Source organism: Tamandua tetradactyla, chromosome 11, assembly GCF_023851605.1.
Source record: "Tamandua tetradactyla isolate mTamTet1 chromosome 11, mTamTet1.pri, whole genome shotgun sequence".
In the NCBI taxonomy this organism is placed as follows: domain Eukaryota; kingdom Metazoa; phylum Chordata; class Mammalia; order Pilosa; family Myrmecophagidae; genus Tamandua; species Tamandua tetradactyla.
The window spans coordinates 8,340,081-8,361,488 of NC_135337.1; the positions used below are offsets into that span (position 1 = coordinate 8,340,081).

The 21,408-nt window shown below is 36.3% G+C and overlaps 1 protein-coding gene across 5 annotated transcripts in view; it reads right to left on the minus strand.

Moving 5' to 3' along the window:
• Nucleotides 1-21,408, minus strand: part of MAGI3 (membrane associated guanylate kinase, WW and PDZ domain containing 3) — a 321,693-nt gene that overhangs the window by 240,876 nt on the left and 59,409 nt on the right. The window contains exon 2 of one of the 5 annotated variants that reach the window (XM_077119816.1): nucleotides 7,897-7,945. The exons of the other annotated variants lie outside the window; for them this stretch is intronic. Within the exon in view, the coding sequence (XP_076975931.1) occupies nucleotides 7,897-7,945 (49 nt within the window). The remainder of the gene's footprint in view (nucleotides 1-7,896; nucleotides 7,946-21,408) is intronic. 5 annotated transcript variants of the gene reach the window in all.

Consider the following 21,408-nt stretch of genomic DNA (forward strand, 5'->3'; position numbering starts at 1 on the left):
AACTGAGTCAGTCATTAAGAAGCTCCCCAAAAAGAAAAGTCCATGACCAGATGGCTTCATATGTGAATCCAAACATTCAAAAAAGAATTAGTACTATCCTGCTCAAAAAATTGAAGAGGAAGGAAAGCTACCTAACTCATTCTATGAAGCCAATATCACCCTCATACCAAAGCCAGACAAAGATATTACAAAAAAAGAAAACTACAGACCAATCTCTCTTATGAATATAGATGCAAAAATCCTCAGCAAAATTCTTGAAAATCGAATACAACAGCATATTAAAAGAATTATACACCATGACCAAGTAGGATTCATCCCAGGTATGCCAGCATGGTTCAACATAAGAAAATAAATTAATGTAATACACCATATCAACAAATCAAAGCAGAAAAACCACACGATCATCTTGACAAAATTCAACATCATTTCCTGTTGAAAACACTTCAAAGGATAGGAATAGAAGGGAACTTCCTCAACATGATAAAGGAAATATATGAAAAACCCACAGCTAACATCATCCTCAATGGGGAAAAACTGAAAACTTTCCCCCTAAGATCAGGAACAAGACAAGGATGTCCACTATCACCATTGTTATTCAACACTGTGTTGGAAGTTCTAGCCAGAGCAATTACACAAAAAAAGGAAATACAAGGCATCAAAATTGGAAAGGAAAAAGTAAAACTCTCACTGTTTGCAGATGATATGATACTATACGTCGAAAACCCTGAAAAATCCACAGCAAATCTACTAGAGCTAATAAATGAGTACAGCAAAGTGGCAGGTTACAAGATCAACACGCAAAAATCAATAGTGTTTCTATATACTAGTAATGAACAATCTGAGGGGGAAATCATGAAAAACAATTCCATTTACAATTGCAACCAAAAGAATAAAATATTTAGGAATAAATTTAACTAAACAGACAAAAGACCTATACCTATAGAGAAAATTATAAGAAATTGTTAAAAGAAAACACAGAACACCTAAACAAATGGAAGGGCATACAGTGTTCATGGACTGGAAGACTAAATATAGTTAAGATGTCAATTCTACCTAAATTGATTTATACATTCAATGCAATACCAATTAAAATCCCAAAAACTTACTTTTCAGAAATAGAAAAACCAATGAGCAAATTTATCTGGAAGGGCAGGGTGCCCCGAATTGGTAAAAGTATCTTGAAAAAAAATGAAGCTGGAGGTCTCACGCTGCCGGACTTTAAGGCATATTATGAAGCCACAGTGGTCAAAACAGCATGGTATTGGCATAAAGATAGATATATTGACCACTGGAATCAAATAGACTGCTCAGATATAGACCCTCTCATCTATGGACATTTGATCTTTGATAAGGCAGTCAAGCCAATTCACCTGGGACAGAACAGTCTCTTCAATAAATGGTGCCTAGTTACCCACACGCAAAAGAATGAAAGAGGATCCACATCTCACACCCTATACAAAAATGAACTCAAAATGGATCAAAGACCTAAACATTAGATCTAGGAGCATAAAACTGTTAGAAAAAAATGTAGGGAAATATCTTATATATCTTATGATAGGAGGTAGTTTCTTAGACCTTACACCCAAAGCACGAGCAATGAAGAAAGAAAGAAAGAAATGGGAACTCCTCAAACTAAAACATATTTGTGCATCAAAGGACTTCATCAAGAAAGTAAAAAGACAGCCAACACAATGGGAGACAATATTTGGAAACAATGTAACAGATAAAGGTCTAGTATCCAGAATATATAAAGAGATTGTTCAACTCAACAACAAGACAGACAACCCAATCACAAAATGGGCAAAAGATTTGAACAGACACTTCTCAGAAGAGGAAATACAAATGGCCAAAAGACACATGACAAGATGCTCAACTTCCCTGGCTATTAGGGCAATACAAATCAAAATCACAATGAGATATCATCTCACATCCACCAGAATGGCCATTATCAATAAAACAGAATATGACAAGTGCTGGAGAGGATGTGGAGAAAGAAGCAGACTTATCCACTGTTGGTGGGAATGTCAAATGGTACACCTGCTGTGGAAGGCAATTTGGCAGTTCCACAGGAAGCTAAGTATAAAATTGCCATATGACCCGGCAATACCACTGCCAGGTATCTACTCAGAGGACATGAGGGCAAAGACACAAACGTACATTTGCACACCAATGTTTATAGCAGCATTATTTACAATTGCCAAGAGATGGAAACAGCCCAAATGTCCATCAACAGAGGAGTGGCTAAACAAGCTGTGGTATATACATACGATGGAATATTATGCAGCTGTAAGACAGAATAAAGTTATGAAGCATGTAACAACATGGATGGACCTTAAGGACATTATGCTGAGTGAGATTAGCCAGAAACAAAAGGACAAATACTGTATGGTCTCACTGATATGAACTGACATTAGTGAATAAACTTGAATAATTTCAGTTAAGAACAGAGGTCATCAGGATATAGAAATAGGGTAGATATTGGGCAATTAGAACTGAAGGGATACAGACTGTGCAACAGGACTGACTGTAAAAATTCAGAAATGGATAGCACAATAATACCTAGCTGTAATACAATAATGTTAGAACACTGAATGAAGCTCAATGTGAGAATGATAGAGGGAGGAGGGCTGGAGACAGAAATGAAATCAGAAAGAAAGATAGACGATAAAGACTGGGATGGTATAATCTAGGAATGCCTAGAGTATATGATAGTGACTAGATGTACAAATTTAAAAATGTTTTGCATGAGGAAGAACATAGGAATATCAATAATGCAGGGTGTTGAAAATAGATGGTAATTGATATTTCAAAACTTTAACTTATGTTGAGACTAAAGCAAAAAATGTTCATTTGGTACAAAATTTAGTTTGACTAGTGCATTTCCTTATAAAACCTGTGTAGACAGCTTAATTGAACATCATAAGTACATGAAACCTTGAGTAGGGGATGAGATTTTGTAGGTTTGTCCAGAGTGATGCCTCGATAAATCTCAGAAGGATTTGGACAGTGAATAAAAAAATATTTGCAAAGTCCCATTGGGGGAATGGCGAGAAAGGGGGAAAATTCAACTTTCCCAAATAGAGAATTCTTGATATTCTCACAAGCAGTGGGGACAACCAAAGCAACAGGCTGAGCCCCCAATCTTGGGGTTTGTTCATATGAACTTAACCCTGCAAAGGATAGGCTAAGCCTACTTCAAATTAAGCCTAAGAGTCACCCCCAAATAACCTCTTTCGTTGCTCAGATGTGGCCTTTTTCTCTCAGCCAACATGACAGGCAAACTCACTGCCCCTCCCCTCTCTACATGGAACATGACTCCCAGGGGTTTGAACCTTCCTGGCAATGTGGGACAGAAATTCTAGAATGAGCTGGGACTCAGCACCAAGGGATTGAGAAAATCTTCTCAACCAGAAGGGGGAAGAGAGAAATCAGACAAAATAAAGTGTCAATGGCTGAGAGATTTCAAATGGAGTTGAGATGTTATCCTGGAGGTTATTCTTACACATTAAATAGATATCACCTTTTTAGTTAAGGCCTAACAGAGAGGCTGGAGGGAATTGCCTGAAAATGTAGAGCTGTGTTCCAGTAGCCATGTTTCTTGAATATGATTGTATAATGATATAGCTTTTGCAATGTGACTGTGTGATAGTGAAAACCTTGCGTCTGATCTTCTTTTATCTACCTTATGGACAGAGGAGTAAAATATATGGATTAAAAATAAATAAATAATAGGGGGAACAAATGTTAAAATAAATTTAGTAGCTTGAAATGCTAGTAATCAATGAAAGGGAAGGGTAAAGGGTGTATGAATTTTTTTCTGTTTTCTTCTTGTTTTTCACATGGGCAGGCACCGGGAATCGAACCCGGGTCCTCTGGCATGGCACGGAAGCATTCTTGCCTGTTAAGCCACCGTGGCCTGCCCTCTGTTTTCTTTTTATATCTTTTTCTGAATTGATGCAAATGTTCTAAGAAATGATCATGATAATGAATATACAACTATGTGATAAAAAAAGAATGTTCATATTGTATGTTGATTGCTTTTATTAATAAAAATTTTTAAAATAATAAAACAAAATATATAAAGAACTCCTACAATTCAACAACAGAAAGACAATCCCATTTAAAAATGGGAAAAACACTTGAATAGACATTTCTACACAGAAAATATACAAACAACCAAAAAGCACATGAAAAGATGCTCAACATAATCAGCCATTGGAGAAATGCAAATCAAAACCACGAGATACCATTATATATCCACTGAAATGGCTACTATTAAAAAAAATGGAAAATAACAAGTCTTGGAGATGATATAAAGAAAATAAGATCACTTGTTCATTGTTGGTGGGAATGCAAAACATTGCATCCGCTATGGAAAATAATTTGGCAGTTCCTTAGAAGTTAAGTATAGAATTACTGTATGACCTGGCAGTTCCACTTCTAGATACATAGTCAAAACAATTGAAGACTGGGCTTCAAACAGATATTCATACACCAATGTTTACAGCAGCATTATTCATAAGTGCCAAAAGATGGAAACAACACAAGTGCCCATCAACAGACAAATGGATAAACAAAATATGCTATATGTACACAATGGAATATTATTCAGTTGTAAAATGGAATGAAGTTCTGATGCATGCTACAAGATGAACCTCGAAGACATGCAGGAGTCGTTGCACAAGGAAAGAATGATATGACATAACTTAAAAAAAAAACAAAAGGCCACTCAGGCCAACGTGATGAGGAAGAAAACTGCAAGGACACAGAATATGGGGGAGACTAGTGAGGTGGCTCCTTGAAGCAAGCTGGGCAAGAGATCATAATGACAGCAGTAGAGGTAGTGAGAAAAGGTCAGATTCTGAATAAATTATAAAGGTAGAGCCCACAGGACTTCCTGATGGATTGTTTGTAAGGTTTGAGAGAAAGAAGTCAGACTAAAGTTTTTAGCTTGCAGTAACTGACATCAAATGAAACGCAATGACTACAATTAAGAAGATAGGGGGAAGGCGTGGCAGAGACTATAAGTTCATTTGTGAGCATATTAAATTTGAGATGTTATTAGAGATCAGGATGAAGATGTCAACCAAATTTGCACAGATGAGTCTGGAGTTTCCAAGAGAGGTGTGGACATTAAGAAGCCAGGAAGAAAAGAACCAGTGAAGCAGCATGAGAAGGTGCAAAAATACAAAGAAAAAAAACAGAGAGAGCAATGTCCCTGAAACCAAAGAATATTATCAAGGAAGAAACAGTGTTCCATTATATCAGTGGGTCAGTTATACCATACCTCCCCCTACTGCACATCCACTCACCAGAGAATGTGGCAATATTGGCACATATTTGATTATCATGGTTGGGAGGAGAGTGCCTTTGTATCTCATGTGTAAAGGTCAAAGATAGTGTTAAATATCTTACAAACCACATGGCAACCTTCTATCCACAAGGCAGAAAATGAAACCTCTTTGGATAAAGCATAACTTAAGCCCTCTGGACAGCAAAGGTGCCGCTGGTTTGAACTGACCAGCAAGAAATCACACTGGCACACCATCCACACACTATGGAGTGGCCCATGAGGGTGCCAGAGAAACTCCCTGAAAAGCTGCCTTCCAGTGCTACTGTACCTCACTGGCGGGGAGAGGGGCTGTGAGTGTCCCACATACACATGCAGGCCAAGGGCCGAAGAGCAGAAGAGAGAAGAGCCAGCCAGAACCAGGAAGAGCAGCCCTCTGTTATACAGTGTCCGTCCACACCCTCTACTAACACAGTTTAACATCATGCCAGCTGGCAAATAAGAAACGTTTACAAGGTACAACTCCAGCATCATAAAGTTTCTGGAGCTGAAAGGTAATAAATTGATATCTGGCACATGTTTTCAGTTCATTTCTCAAAAGGATATAAAGTAGTCACAACTTTAAAATTAAAAAATCATGCCTAAGAAAACCACAGATAAAATATGAAGACATATAGTTACTAAAACTGGATTATGAGTTTTGACTCTTACTTTCTGAGTGATTAAATTTTTAAGTTAATTATGATTACTTGTTTTGGCAGAATAGGAAGTTAAAGCTTTTCTTTTAAAGTGGGATTGATATTCTCAGCCATGTACCCAAGGGTAAAATATAAAAGACTACAAAGGAATATACCAAAAGTGTTAAATCATAGTTTTCTTGGTGGTAGAATGATAGGCAGCTTATTATTAACTACATGTTTGTAGCTTGCAAATTTTCTAAAATAGTATATATATTACTTTTAAAATGAGGAAAATCTTCAACTTTTTTGAAGTATAATTGGTCACTAAATATCAGTACACAGGATTAAAGCTGTACAGACAAACGTCTTATATAACAGGATTCTCAGTTTCTTTGAAAGAACACACATTAGAAAGAAATAATTTCTGCAAAGCAATTTCTAGAGTTTTAGGTAATTTCCTAATAGCTGTGGATTTACAGAAAATAAACCAAGTGTTAATCCTTTCAAATATTATGAACTGTACCAGCAAATTCATAGTGCTCTATTTAATGATTCAGGAGGATAGCACTAAATGAAGATAAACAAATAAAAAAAATCTCCAACTAACAAGTACCAAAAATCAACAGAGAAGCAGAGCTGACCATGGTTCCTTCTCTGGTAAAACTAATACACCCAGGGTACCTGAAGGTACCTGGCAGGTGTCTGTGCTGCTTTGACACTGTTACATATCTCAGAAAAGCCATGTTCTTTTAATCCAATCTTGTGGCGACAGACCTATTATTGGACGGGATATTTTGATTAAATTGTTTCTATGGAGATGTTATCCCACCAATCCAAGCTGGGTCTTAATCCACTTACTGGAGTCCTTTAAGAGAGCTGAGAAAGTTTAGAGAAGCGAAGAAAGAAAATGGCACTGAAGAAGCAAAGAGGGATCCACAGACACTCAGAGACAGAAAATGTCCTAGGAAATGCTAAGCTAAGAGAGAAAACCCAGTTTTTACCCCAGAGAAACTAAGAGAGGACCCACAGATGCTTACAGAAAGAAAACGTCCCAGTAGAAGCCAGAAGGACCCACAGGAGCTGAGAGAACTCCTGCGGAAACCAACCCAGGAAAAAAGGCCCTACAGATGTCGCCATGTGCCGTCTCACATGACAGAGAAACCCTGGAAGCAACCAGCCTTTCTTGAGTGAAGGTATCCTCTTGTTGATGCCTTTATCTGGACATTTTCATGGCCTTAGAACTGTAAATTTGTAATTAATAAATCTCGTTTGTAAAAGCCCAACTATTTCTGGTATATTGCATTCCAGCAACACAGCAAACTGAAAAAGCTTCCCCGCAGTGCCAACTGGTCAGTGCCAACAGCCCGCATGTTCTATCACCCGCAGGCTCTTCTGAAGAAAAACACATGAATGATCATTAATAATAAAATGATGCTCACTCATTCTCACAAAAAATCAAGCAATACAAACTTAAACCATAAAAAAAATACCACTTTTATAGCCATTAGGATAGAAAGAAATTTAAAAGCCTAACAATACCAATTGTGGAAGAGGATGTAGAACAACAGAAACTCTTATACCTTATTAATATGGTAGAACTTTTTCATACTTATGGTTATAATACTTTCTTGGTTAGGATCTTCAAAATATCTTCTCCTAATTTCTGATCTGATTTTTTACTTTCTTTATGGAATCTTGTGATAAGCATAAGTTCTTAATTTTAAGGCAGCCAATTTTTTTTTCCCTTTATGACAAGCTTAAAATCTTTTTCCTATTCAGGTCATAAAAATATACCCATATATGGTCTTTTAAAAATCAGAGTTCTGCTTTAGAGGACAACACAACAGAACCAGAAAGAGAAGTCCCTTTAAGTGAAGGAACTATAGAGCCTAGTGGTTACGTGTACAGATACTGGAACCAAATTACCTGACCCTGGACAAATCACATGACTTCTCTTCCTGGTCAGCTTCCTCATCTAAAAAACGAACAACATAATAGTACCTACCATTAAAGATCATTGTGGTGATTAAAGTAGTAAATGTACATAAAGGGCTAGAATAATGCCAAGCATATAAGGACTACATAAGTGTTAGCTGTTTTTATTACATCTTTAAGGTGCCTGAAATTGATCTTTGTGGAAGATGTAAGATAGAGTTCCCATTTCATTTTTTTCCATAGAGATAAACAATTAATCCAGTAATATACAGGGAATAGCTTATCCTTTCCCCACAAAAGTACAGTGTCACTCTGACATAAATTAGCTTTCCATAAAGATGTTTATATGCCTCTATACTACTTCCCTGGTCTAATTTATGTATCTCTGTGCTGCTACACATACATCATATTCATCAGTGTAATTATTATACAATATAAGATAGAGTAAACCCCCCCATAAATTTGTTCTTCTTCAAGTTTCCAGAATTACTTGTCCTTCGAAAATCTTTTAGCAGGTTTTCAATTTTCACTTTTTAAAACTATTGAAATGTCTAATGAAACTGCACATGTTTACAAATCAGTTTGTAAGGAACTGACCTATTTATGAGATTCAATCTCCCTATCCTTGAACATGGTCATTATCTCTGTTTATTTAAGAATTTTTATTTTCTTTTAATAAACTCATAATCTTTACAATAAAGGTTTTACATTTTTACGTACATTTATTTCTAGGTATCTTTTGTGGAATTATAAGTATTATCTTTAAATTTTTTGCTTTCTGATTTATTTAAATGCTACTCATTCTTAGTCATTATCTTACATCCAGCTACTACACTAAATGAATAATCTTTCTGTAGACCCTTTGGTGTTTTCTAAGTAGACAATGCTATCCACAAATAAAGACCATTTTGTTTCCCTCTGTCCTATTCTTACAGCTTTCATTACTTTGCTTCCCTCATTAGGCTGCCCAGTATTTCCAATTCATGGGGTAAAGAATTGCTAGGTGTAGGTCAAACAGTGTAGTGAATGGAACCATGAGGAGACTGCTTCCTAGGGTAGAAGGGATGTTTGTATCCATGTAAACATGAGAATTCCTAGAACCTAACCATCATGCCAAGACAAAATGCTTGTGCAGAAAGGATCAGGGAGGCTCCCTACACTTTGGCCTGAAGCTATTCTCTAAATTCACTACATGGATAAATTCTGAAGAAGCTTGCTAGCATCTGTCAATCTGCAAAGATTGGGAAAGGTGGTTTCTTTTTCTTCCTTTTTTTTTTTTTTTAAGTGTGGGGGAGTCATTTCCTGGAATTTAAAGAAAGCTGTGTTATAAAACTAACTGGATACAACCTAAAGAAACATCTTCTCAGAGTCTTAACTATAGCAAAAACATATTAAAACATAAAAATGCCCAGATTTCAACAAAAGATTACAAAACATACAAAAAATAAAAACAGGAACAATGACCCAGGCAAAGGAGAAGATTAAAGCATTAAAAACCATGCATGAGGAGAACCAGACGTGAGACATACTAAAGACTTTTTTAAAAAAATGGTCATAAATACTCTCAAAACTTCAAGGAAAACATGGATAAGTACTAAAGGAAACCAGGAAAATGAATACAAAAAACACTATCAATAGAGAGATGGAAATTATGAGAAGGAACCAAACAGAACTGAAGACCACAGTATCAGAAATTAAAAATTCCCTGCTCAACAGCAGATTTGAGCTGGGAGAAGAATCAGTGAGCTTGAAAAAAAAGACAATTGAAATCATTCAAGCTAAGAAACAAAAATAAGAAAGAATGAAGAAAAGTAAACAGAGCCTGAGGAACCTGTAGGATACCATCAAGCTTACCAATACATGCATGTGGAAGCTTCAGGAGAAGACAGAAAGGGCCAGAGAGAATATACAATGAAACAAATGGCTAAAAATCTCCCACATTTAATGAAAGACATGAATATGCACATAAAAGATGCTCAATGAACTCCAAACAGAATAAACCCAAATAAAACTATACCACAACATAATATAATCAAACTACCCAATGTCATAGATAAAGAGAATTCTGGAAGTCACAAGAGAGAAGCAGTACGTCGCACAGAAGGGAGCCTCAATAAGATTAAGTGCTGATTTCTCATTAGTAACAATGGAGGCAAGAAGGTACAGCCATGACATATTTTAAGTGCTGAAAGGAAAAAGTTGCCAACAAAGAATTCTCTATCTGGCAAAACTGTCTTTCAAAAATGAGGGAGGGACTTCCAGAGAAGATGGCAGCTTAGTAAGACGCGCGGGTCTTAGTTCCTCCTCCAGAACAGCTACTAAAGAAATAGAAACGGTACAGAACAGCTCCCGGAGCCACGACAGAGACCAAAAAGACAGCGTACCGCATTCTGGAACGGCTGAACCGGCAGGGAGAATCTGCTGCAGTGAGATCACCGAGGGGCACGCGCTTCCCCGGGCCGGGGCGGCTGGCGGCCGGAGTCCCTCCCTCCCTCCTTCCAGGACCAGCTGGGAGAATTGGACAGGCAGTTCCCTCAAGCCGCGGTGGCTGGTGCCCTCCCCCACACGTAGACCCCCGGACCAACCGGGAGAATTGGATTGGAGGTCCCCCAAGCCGCGGAGACCGGCGACCGGGGTCCCTTCTACACACGTGGCTTCCCGGTCCGGCTGGGAACGTAGGATAGGCACTCTCCCAAGCCGCGGTGGCCGGCACCCTCGCACCATGCTTGGCGTCCCGGGCCAGCTGAGAGATTTGGACCAGCACTCTCCCAAGCCACGGCAGCCGGCACCCCCCCCGACAGTGAGAATTTTAAAAAGTTAAAGGAGCCACAGCATCTTTTACTGGTGGGACCCGCAGACAGCCGAGTACCACAAGCGCCACCTACTGGGCAGGATAAGAAAAACAGAGCCCAGAGATTTCACAGAAAAATCTTCCAACCTGCTGGGTCCCACACCCAGGGAAATCTGATTAAATGCCCAGACGCCAGCAGAAAATAACAGATCATGCTCAGAAAATTGAAGATATGGCCCAGTCAAAGGAACAAACCAATAGTTCAAATGAGATACAGGAGCTGAGACAACTAATGCTGAATATACAAACAGAAATGGAAAACCTCTTCAAAAACCCAGTCAATAAATTGAGGGAGGACATGAAGAAGACATGGGCTGAACAAAAAGAAATAGAAAATCTGAAAAAACAAATCACAGAACTTATGGGAGTGAAGGATAAAGTAGAAAACATGGAAAAAACAATGGATACCTACAATGGTAGATTTAAAGAGACAGAAGATAGAATTAGTGATTTGGAGGATGGAACATCTGAATTCCAAAAAGAAACAGAAACTATAGGGAAAAGAATGGAAAAATTTGAACAGGGTATCAGGGAACTCAAGGACAATATGAACCGCACAAATATATGTGTTGTGGGTGTCCCAGAAGGAGAAGAGAAGGGAAAAGGAGGAGAAAAACTAATGGAAGAAATTATCACTGAAAATTTCCCAACTCTTATGAAAGACCTAAAATTACAGATCCAAGAAGTGCAGCGCACCCCAAAGAGATTAGACCCAAATAGGCGTTCTTCAAGACACTTACTAGTTAGAATGTCAGAGGTCAAAGAGAAAGAGAGGATCTTGAAAGCAGCAAGAGAAAAACAATCCATTACATACAAGGGAAACCCAATAAGACTATGTGTAGATTTCTCAGCAGAAACCATGGAAGCAAGAAGACAGTGGGATGATATATTTAAATCACTAAAAGAGAAAAACTGCCAACTAAGACTTCTATATCCAGCAAAACTGTCCTTCAAAAATGAGGGAGAAATTAAAACATTTTCAGACAAAAAGTCACTGAGAGAATTTATGACCAAGAGACCAGCTCTGCAAGAAATACTAAAGGGAGCACCAGAGTCAGATACAAAAAGACAGAAGAGAGAGGTATGGAGAAGAGTGTAAAAAGAAGGAAAATCAGATATGATATATATAATACAAAAGGCAAAATGGTAGAGGAAAATATTATCCAAACAGTAATAACACTAAATGTTAATGGACTGAATTCCCCAATCAAAAGACATAGACTGGCAGAATGGATTAAAAAACAGGATCCTTCTATATGCTGTCTAAAGGAAACACATCTTAGACCCAAAGATAAACATAGGTTGAAAGTGAAAGGTTGGGAAAAGATATTTCATGCAAATAACAACCAGAAAAGAGCAGGAGTAGCTATACTAATATCCAACAAATTAGACTTCAAATGTAAAACAGTTCAAAGAGACAAAGAAGGACACTATCTACTAATAAAAGGAACAATTCAACAAGAAGACATAACAACCATAAATATTTATGCACCGAACCAGAATGCCCTAAAATACGTGAGGAATACACTGCAAACACTGAAAAGGGAAATAGACACATATACCATAATAGTTGGAGACTTCAATTCACCACTCTCATCAATGAACAGAACATCTAGACAGAGGATCAATAAAGAAATAGAGAATTTGAATATTACAATGAATGAGCTAGACTTAACAGACATTTATAGGACATTACACCCCACAACAGCAGGATACACCTTTTTTTCAAGTGCTCATGGATCATTCTCAAAGATAGACCATATGCTGGGCCACAAAGCAAGTCTTAACAAATTTAAAAAGATTGAAATATACACAACACTTTCTCGGATCATAAAGGAATGAAGTTGGAAATCAATAATAGGCAGAGTGCCAGAAAATTCACTAATACGTGGAGGCTCAACAGCACACTCTTAAACAACGAGTGGGTCAAGGAAGAAATTGCAAGAGAAATTAGTAAATATCTCGAGGCGAATGAAAACAAAAACACAACATATCAAAACCTATGGGACGCAGCAAAGGCAGTGCTAAGAGGGAAATTTATTGTCCTAAATGCCTATATCAGAAAAGAAGAAAAGGCAAAAATGCAGGAATTAACTGTCCACTTGGAAGAACTGGAGAAAGAACAGCAAACTAACCCAAAGCAAGCAAAATGAAAGAAATAACAAACATTAGAGCAGAAATAAATGAAATTGAAAACATGAAAACAATAGAGAAAATCAATAAGACCAGAAGTTGGTTCTATGAGAAAATCAATAAGACTGATGGGCCCTTAGCAAGATCGACAAAAAGAAGAAGAGAGAGGATGCAAATAAATAAGATCAGAAATGGAACAGGAGACATAACTACTGACCTCACAGAAATAAAGGAGGTAATAACTGGATACTATGAACAACTTTACGCTAATTGTTCTAGTTTGCTGGCTGCCGGAATGCAATATACCAGAAATGGAATGGCTTTTAAAAGGGAGAATTTAATGAGTTGCAAGTTTACAGTTCTAAGGCTGAGAAAATGTCCCAGTTCAAACAAGTCTATAGAAATGTCCAATCAAAGGCATCCAGGGAAAAGATACCTTGGTTCAAGAAGGCCGATGAAATTCAGGGTCTCTCTCTCAAGTGAGACGGCACATGGTGAACACAGTCAGGGCTTCTCTCTCGGCTGGAAGGGCGCATGGTGAATACGGCGTCATCTGCTAGCTTTCTCTCCTGGCTTCCTATTTCGTGAAGCTCCCCGGGAGGCATTTTCCTTCTTCATCTCCAAAGGTCGCTGGCTGGTGGACTCTCTGCTTCATGGTGCTGCAGCATTCTCTGCTCTCTCTGAGTCTCTCTGAATCTCCAAAATGTTCCTCTTTTATAGGACTTCAGAAACTAATCAAGACCGACTCAAATGGGTGGAGACATGTCATCCCCTAATCCAGTTTAACAACCATTCTTAACTAAATCACATCAACGAGGTAGATGATCTCATTACAGTTTCAACTACACAGTATTGAATAGGGATTATTCTACCTTTAAGAAATGAGATTTATATTAAAACATGGCTTTTCTTAGGGGGCACACTTCCTTTCAAACCAGCACACTAATAAATACAACAATTTAAATGAAATGGACGGGTTCCTGGAAAGGTATGAACAACCAACTTTGACTCAAGAAGAAACAGATGACCTCAACAAACCAATCACAAGTAAAGAAATTGAATCAGTCATTCAAAAGCTTCCCAAAAAGAAAAGTCCAGGACCAGACGGCTTCACATGTGAATTCTACCAAACATTCCAGAAAGAATTAGTACCTACTCTCCTCAAACTCTTCAAAAAAATCGAAGTGGAGGGAAAGCTACCTAATTCATTCTATGAAGCCAAATTCACCCTCATACCAAAACCAGGCAAAGATATTACAAAAAAAGAAAACTACAGACCAATCACTCTAATGAATATAGATGCAAAAATCCTCAACAAAATTCTAGCAAATCGAATCCAACAACACACTGAAAGAATTATACATCATTACCAAGTAGGATTCATCCCAGGTATGCAAGGATGGTTCAACATAAGAAAATCAATTAATGTAATACACCATATCAACAAATCAAAGCAGAAAAATCACATGATCATCTCAATTGATGCAGAGAAGGCATTTGACAAGATTCAACATCCTTTCCTGTTGAAAACACTTCAAAAGATAGGAATACAAGGGAACTTCCTTAAAATGATAGAGGGAATATATGAAAAACCCACAGCTAATATCATCCTCAATGGGGAAAAATAGAAAACTTTCCCCCTAAGATCAGGAACAAGAAAAGGATGTCCATTATCACCACTATTATTCAACATTGTGTTGGAGGTTCTAGCCAGAGCAATTAGACAAGAAAAAGAAATACAAGGCATCAAAATTGGAAAGGAAGAAGTAAAACTATCACTGTTTGCAGACGATATGATACTATACATCGAAAACCCGGAAAAATCCACAACAAAACTACTAGAGTTAATAAATGAGTACAGCAAAGTAGCAGGTTACAAGATCAACATTCAAAAATCTGTAGCATTTCTATACACTAGCAATGAACAAGCGGAGGGGGAATCAAGAAACGAATTCCATTTACAGTTGCAACTAAAAGAATAAAATACTTAGGAATAAATTTAACTAAAGAGACAAAAAACCTATATAAAGAAAACTACAAAAAACTGCTGAAAGAAATCACAGAAGACCTAAATAGATGGAAGGGCATACCGTGTTCATGGACTGGAAGACTAAATATAGTTAAGATGTCAATCCTACCTAAATTGATTTACAGATTCAATGCAATACCAATCAAAATCCCAACAACTTATTTTTCAGAAATAGAAAAACCAATAAGCAAATTTATCTGGAAGGGCAGGGTGCCCCGAATTGGTAAAAGTATCTTGAAAAAAAATGAAGCTGGAGGTCTCACGCTGCCAGACTTTAAGGCATATTATGAAGCCACAGTGGTCAAAACAGCATGGTATTGGCATAAAGATAGATATATTGACCACTGGAATCAAATAGACTGCTCAGATATAGACCCTCTCATCTATGGACATTTGATCTTTGATAAGGCAGTCAAGCCAACTCACCTGGGACAGAACAGTCTCTTCAATAAATGGTGCCTAGAGAACTGGATATCCATATGCAAAAGAATGAAAGAGGACCCGTATCTCACACCCTATACAAAAGTTAACTCAAAATGGATTAAAGATCTAAACATTAGGTCTAAGACCATAAAACAGTTAGAGGAAAATGTAGGGAGATATCTTATGAAACTTACAATTGGAGGCGGTTTTATGGACCTTAAACTTAAAGCAAGAGCACTGAAGAAATAAATAAATAAATGGGAGCTCCTCAAAATTAAACACTTTTGTGCATCAAAGAACTTCATCAAGAAAGTAGAAAGACAACCTACACAATGGGAGACAATATTTGGAAAGGACATATCAGATAAAGGTATAGTATCCAGAATTTATAAAGAGATTGTTCAACTCAACAACAAAAAGACAGCCAACCCAATTACAAAATGGGAAAAAGACTTGAACAGACACCTCTCAGAAGAGGAAATACAAATGGCCAAAAGGCACATGAAGAGATGCTCAATGTCCCTGGCCATTAGAGAAATGTAAATCAAAATCACAATGAGATATCATCTCACAGCCACCAGAATGGCCATTATCAACAAAACAGAAAATGACACGTGCTGGAGAGGATGCAGAGAAAGAGGCACACTTATCCACTGTTGGTGGGAATGTCAAATGGTGCAACCACTGTGGAAGGCAGTTTGGCAGTTCCCCAAAAAACTGAATATAGAATTGCCATACGACCCAGCAATACCATTGCTAGGTATCTACTCAAAGGACTTAAGGGCAAAGACACAAACGGACATTTGCACACCAATGTTTATAGCAGCATTATTTACAATTGCAAAGACATGGAAACAGCCAAAATGTCCATCAACAGACGAGTTGCTAAACAAACTGTGGTATATACATACGATGGAATATTATGCAGCTTTAAGACAGAATAAACTTATGAACCATGTAATAACATGATGGACCTAGAGAACATTATGCTGAGTGAGTCTAGCCAAAAACTAAAGGACAAATACTATATGGTCCCACTGATGTGAACCGACATTCGAGAATAAACTTGGAATATGTCATTGGTAACAGAGACCAGCAGGAGTTAGAAACAGGGTAAGATAATGGGTAATTGGAGCTGAAGGGATACAGACTGTGCAACAGGACTAGATAAAAAAACTCAAAATGGACAGCACAATAATACCTAATTGTAATGTAATTATGTTAAAACACTGAATGAAGCTGCATCTGAGCTATAGTTTTTTGTTTGTTTGCTCTTTTGTTTTTTTTCTTTTTCCTTTTTATATATATATATTTTTATTTTTTATTATTATTTTTTTCTCTATATTAACATTCTATATCTTTTTCTGTTGTTTTGTTAGTTCTTTTCCTAAATTGATGCAAATGTACTAAGAAATGATGATCATACATCTATGTGATGATATTAAGAATTACTGATTGTATATGTAGAATGGAATGATTTCTAAATGTGTTAATTCCTTTTTTTTTAATTAATAAAAAAAAAAAAAGAGGGAGAGGGTGGTGCGATGGTGGCTCAGTGGCAGAATTCTTTCCTGTCATTCCAGAGACCCAGGTTTGATTCCTTGTGCCTGCCCATGCAAAAAAAAAAAAAAGACGGAGAGACTAAGACAGTCCCAGATTAAAAAAAAAAACAAAAAAAAAACTGAGGGAGCTTTTCAGCACAAGACCAGCCCTACAAGAGATGGTCAAGAGAGTTCTTCAGGTTGAACAGAAAGAAGACAACAGATAGTAGCCGTATGAAGAAATAAAGATCTCCAGTGAGAGTAACGACATGGGTGAATATAAATATCAATATTATTGCCTGTTCAATTTGTAACTCCACTTTTTACTTCCTAGAGGATATATAAGGCAAATGCGTAAAATGTAAAGATAAGTCAATGTTTTTGAACTCATAATGTATAAATACTCAATTTGTCATAAGCATAACATAAAGGCTGGGGGATGGAAGGGTACAGGAACATAGTTTATATACACTACTCAAGTAAGTTGATATCAAAACAAATGAGATTTTTACAGATTTAGGATGTTAAAGTCCCATAATAGCTACAAAGAAAATGCCAGAGAATATGCAAACTCACAGACAGAAATTAGCACACAGGTTTTTCCTGGGGTAAGAGGAATGGGGAGTCAATCATAATAAGTGTACAGTTTCTGTTTGGAGAGATGGGAAAGTTTTAGTAATGGAAGGTGGTAACTGTCCCACAATATTGTGAATGTGGTTAATCTCACTGGATAGTATGCTCGAGAGCTACTGAGATGGGGAAGTTGATATTATGTTTATGTTCCCTCAATTTTAAAAGAGAGAAAGAAAAAGGAACTAAACAGACAATAAAATACAATGCACAATCCTGGATGGGATCTAACAAAGGAGCAGAAAAGGCTCCAAGAGTCATTATGGGACATATGAAAATATTGGAATGTAGACTGTAAGCTTTTATCAATCTTAAATTGCTTAAACTTAATAACTGCACTTAAGGTGGTCACGCAAGTGAATATCCTTATTCTGAGGAAATGTGCATGGTAATATTAAATGTTCAAGGAGCATGATGTATAGCAACCTACACTCGAATGAGTGTTCAGAAAATAGACGGGTGAACAGATAGATAGATAGATAGATAGATAGATAGATAGATAGACAGACAGACAGACAGACAGACAGACAGACAGACAGAGATGTATAGAGTAACACGGCAAATGTGGGAAAATGTTAAAATTGGTGTATCTGTATATTGGATATGGGAGTTTTCTGTATTATTTTTGTAACTGTCCTGTAAGTTTAAAAATATTTCAAAATAAAAAGTTAAAAATATATAATAAAAGCAGTAATGGTGAACATCCTTGCATGTCTCTGATTTTTAAAAAAGAATGCTTCTACTATTTCATCACTGAGCATGTAGCTTGCTGTAGGGTCTTGATATATACTCTTTTATCAAGTTTAAGAAAGTTTCCTTCTATTCCAAGTAGGCTAAAAATTTTAACCATGACAGGTTATTGGTGAATTTTATCAAATGCTTTTTCTGAATCTTTTGATGTGTTACACCATCCTTGCATTTCTGCTTGGTCATGAAAATATATCATGGTAAAACTGGATTTCTCTCTTTTATATATCATTGCTTAGATTGCTAATGTTTTGTTTGGGAATTTTAAACCTATATTCATAAGTGATATAGGCCAGTAACTTTCCTCTCTCAGTGTCCTTATTTGATTTTGGCACTGAAGATATACTAATCTTATAAAAACACTTTTGTTTCTTGTTTTTTTATTTATTCTCTGGAAGACTATGCAAGACTGATTAACAGTTCTTGAATATGTGAAACACTATCTGAGCTTGTTGTCTACATAGGAAGATTTCATATCTTGAGATCTAAATCTTCCTTTCTAATTTAATTATTTTAGTCAGTTTTCTTTTTTTTTTTTTAAATTCTTCTTCAGTCAGTTTTGATAGGCTACATTTTTTTAGGAATTTGCTCATTTCATCTAAATTTTCAAATTTGGAGGCATAAATATCTTCACAGAATCCTCTTGTGTTTAATATCTGTAGCATCACTAACATCCATTTTTGCGCCTAATATTTTTTATTAGTACCTTCTCTCTTTTTTTAATCCCTTTATCAATTTTATCAGAGGTTTATCAAGTTAGTAGTCTTCAAAAAACTTTGGATTTTATTTATTGGATCTCATTTAATTAGTTTCTGCTCTTGTCTATGTATGTTATTTCCTTCTTTTTACTTTGCTTCAATTTATGCTAACTTCTTAACTTCTTCTGCTTCATACTTAGTACATTAATTTTCAGTCTCTCTTCTTTTCTGATATATTTCTTTAAGACTATAAATTTTCCCCTGAGTACTGATTTGGCTACACTCCACAAGCTTTGATTTATAGTCATTTCATCACTGTTGAGTCTTAAAGACTTTTAAAATCTTCATTATAATTTGTTTTTTGATCAATGAGTTAAAAGATTTTTTCCCCTATATGTTTGTATGTTGGCATGGGTGGCAGAGAACAGGGGAGAAATTATTGATTACTAATTTCATTGTACTTCAATCATAAAATGCAGTTTGTAGTCCATATCACCCGGACATTTGTTTAGGCTTTTTACAGCCTAAAGCAGGGCCAGCAAACTAGGACTAACGGACCAAAATTTCCTTCCACTTGTCTTTGTAAAATAAAATTTTATTGAAACACAGCCATGTCTATTCGTTTACATTTTGTATATGGCTGCTCTCACACTATCATAGCAGAGCTGAATAGTTATGACAGAAACTACATGGCCCACAAAGCCAAAAATACTATCTAACTCTTTACAAGAAATTTGCCAACTCCAAGCCTAAAGCATGGTCAATTTTCTCAAATATTCAATATGTGCTTGGAATAAAAGTATATTTCCCAAGTGTTAGGAATATTCATGAAACCAAATTTATAATGTTGCTACATTTCTATCTCCTTGCTTATTTTTGCCTGCTGAATCTATAACTGAGAGAGGCATGCTAAAATTTCCCTCTATGATGATGATTTATTAAATTTTTCTTGAGTTCAAGCAACTTTTTTTATAGTTTGAATTTATGCTATTAGGTTTAAAAATTTATAATTATTATATTTCCTAGTGAAATCAACATTTTATCATTATCATTTTATCATAGGGCCCCTCACATATTTATATATATATAAATATATGAAAAAATATATATATATAGTAATATTTTTTCAAAAAAGACTTTATCTGACAACACTGTTACTCTGAAAGAAATATTTCGGTTGATATTTTACCATTTTTTACTTTCAACCTTTTTCTGTCTTTATCCTTTAGGTGTTCTCATATAATAGCATTTAGATAGATTTTGTTTTCCTTTTCAGTCTGATCTGTGTCTTTTAACTTGAGAACAGAATCCATTAATACTTATTATAATTACTGACACATCTGGATTTATTTCTGCCATTTTATTTTGTACCTTCTACTTTAACTTCATTTTTAAAATTTTCTTTCTTTCCTTTTGTTAAATTGAATAAAATTCTTTTCTCATTTAATCTTTTATTCTTCTCCTAATATGGAATCTTTTTAGTGTGGACTTTCAATTTTTTGATATTTATATTTACTAAAATCCAATTTTTTAGCACTACCCTGATGAAACTGGGTGGTTGTTTTTTTAACTCCACAAATTCGGCATTGTTTTTGTTTTACGAGATCATTGTTTGTTTACATTTACCCTCATATTTTCCATTTTCGTTAGTTATGCTCCTTTTAATAGCCAAATCTTCCTTCTAAGATTATAAGTAAATTTTAAAGTTTTTGTAGGAAGAGGGGGGAGGAGCTTACAAAGATGAATTCCCTGTTTCTGTCATATGGAAATACCTTTATTTTGTCCTCAAGTTTGAAAGACTATTTCATTGGGAGTACAATTCAAGATTGACAGTATTTTCTCTCAGCATTTTGATTAGTCCACTGTAATCAGGTTTCTGTTTTAAGATCTCTATCTTTGTCTTTGCTCTTCTGCATTTTACTACAATGAGTCCACGTGTTCAGATGTGGATTTCTTTTGATTTATTTGTTGGGCTTCCAAAATCTAAAAATTCTGAACTTTCTGTTAGAAAATTTCAACCATTATCACTTCAAATATCATCTCCTCCCCATTCCCCTTTAATCACTGTGCTGGTTTGAAAGGGTTGTGTACCCAGAAAAGCCAATTCCTTCAATCCTGATTCAATATTGTAGGGTGGGAACTTTGACTGGATTGTTTCCATGGAGATTCACTCACTCATTAGTGGATGCGACCTTTTAATTATATGGAGAAGTGACTCTACCCATTCAAAGGGGTCTTGATTAGTTTACTAGAGATCTTTAAAAGGGGAAACATTTTGGAGAAAGCTCAGAGCTGACACAGATAGGGACATCTAGAGATGCAGAAAGTAAATGCTCCCAGTGAGGCTGTTTGAAATCAGAAGCCAAAGGACCAGGAGATGCCAGCCATGTGCCTTCCCAGCGGAAAAAGGTGTTCTAGATCCATCACCTTTCTTGAGTCAAGGTATCTTTA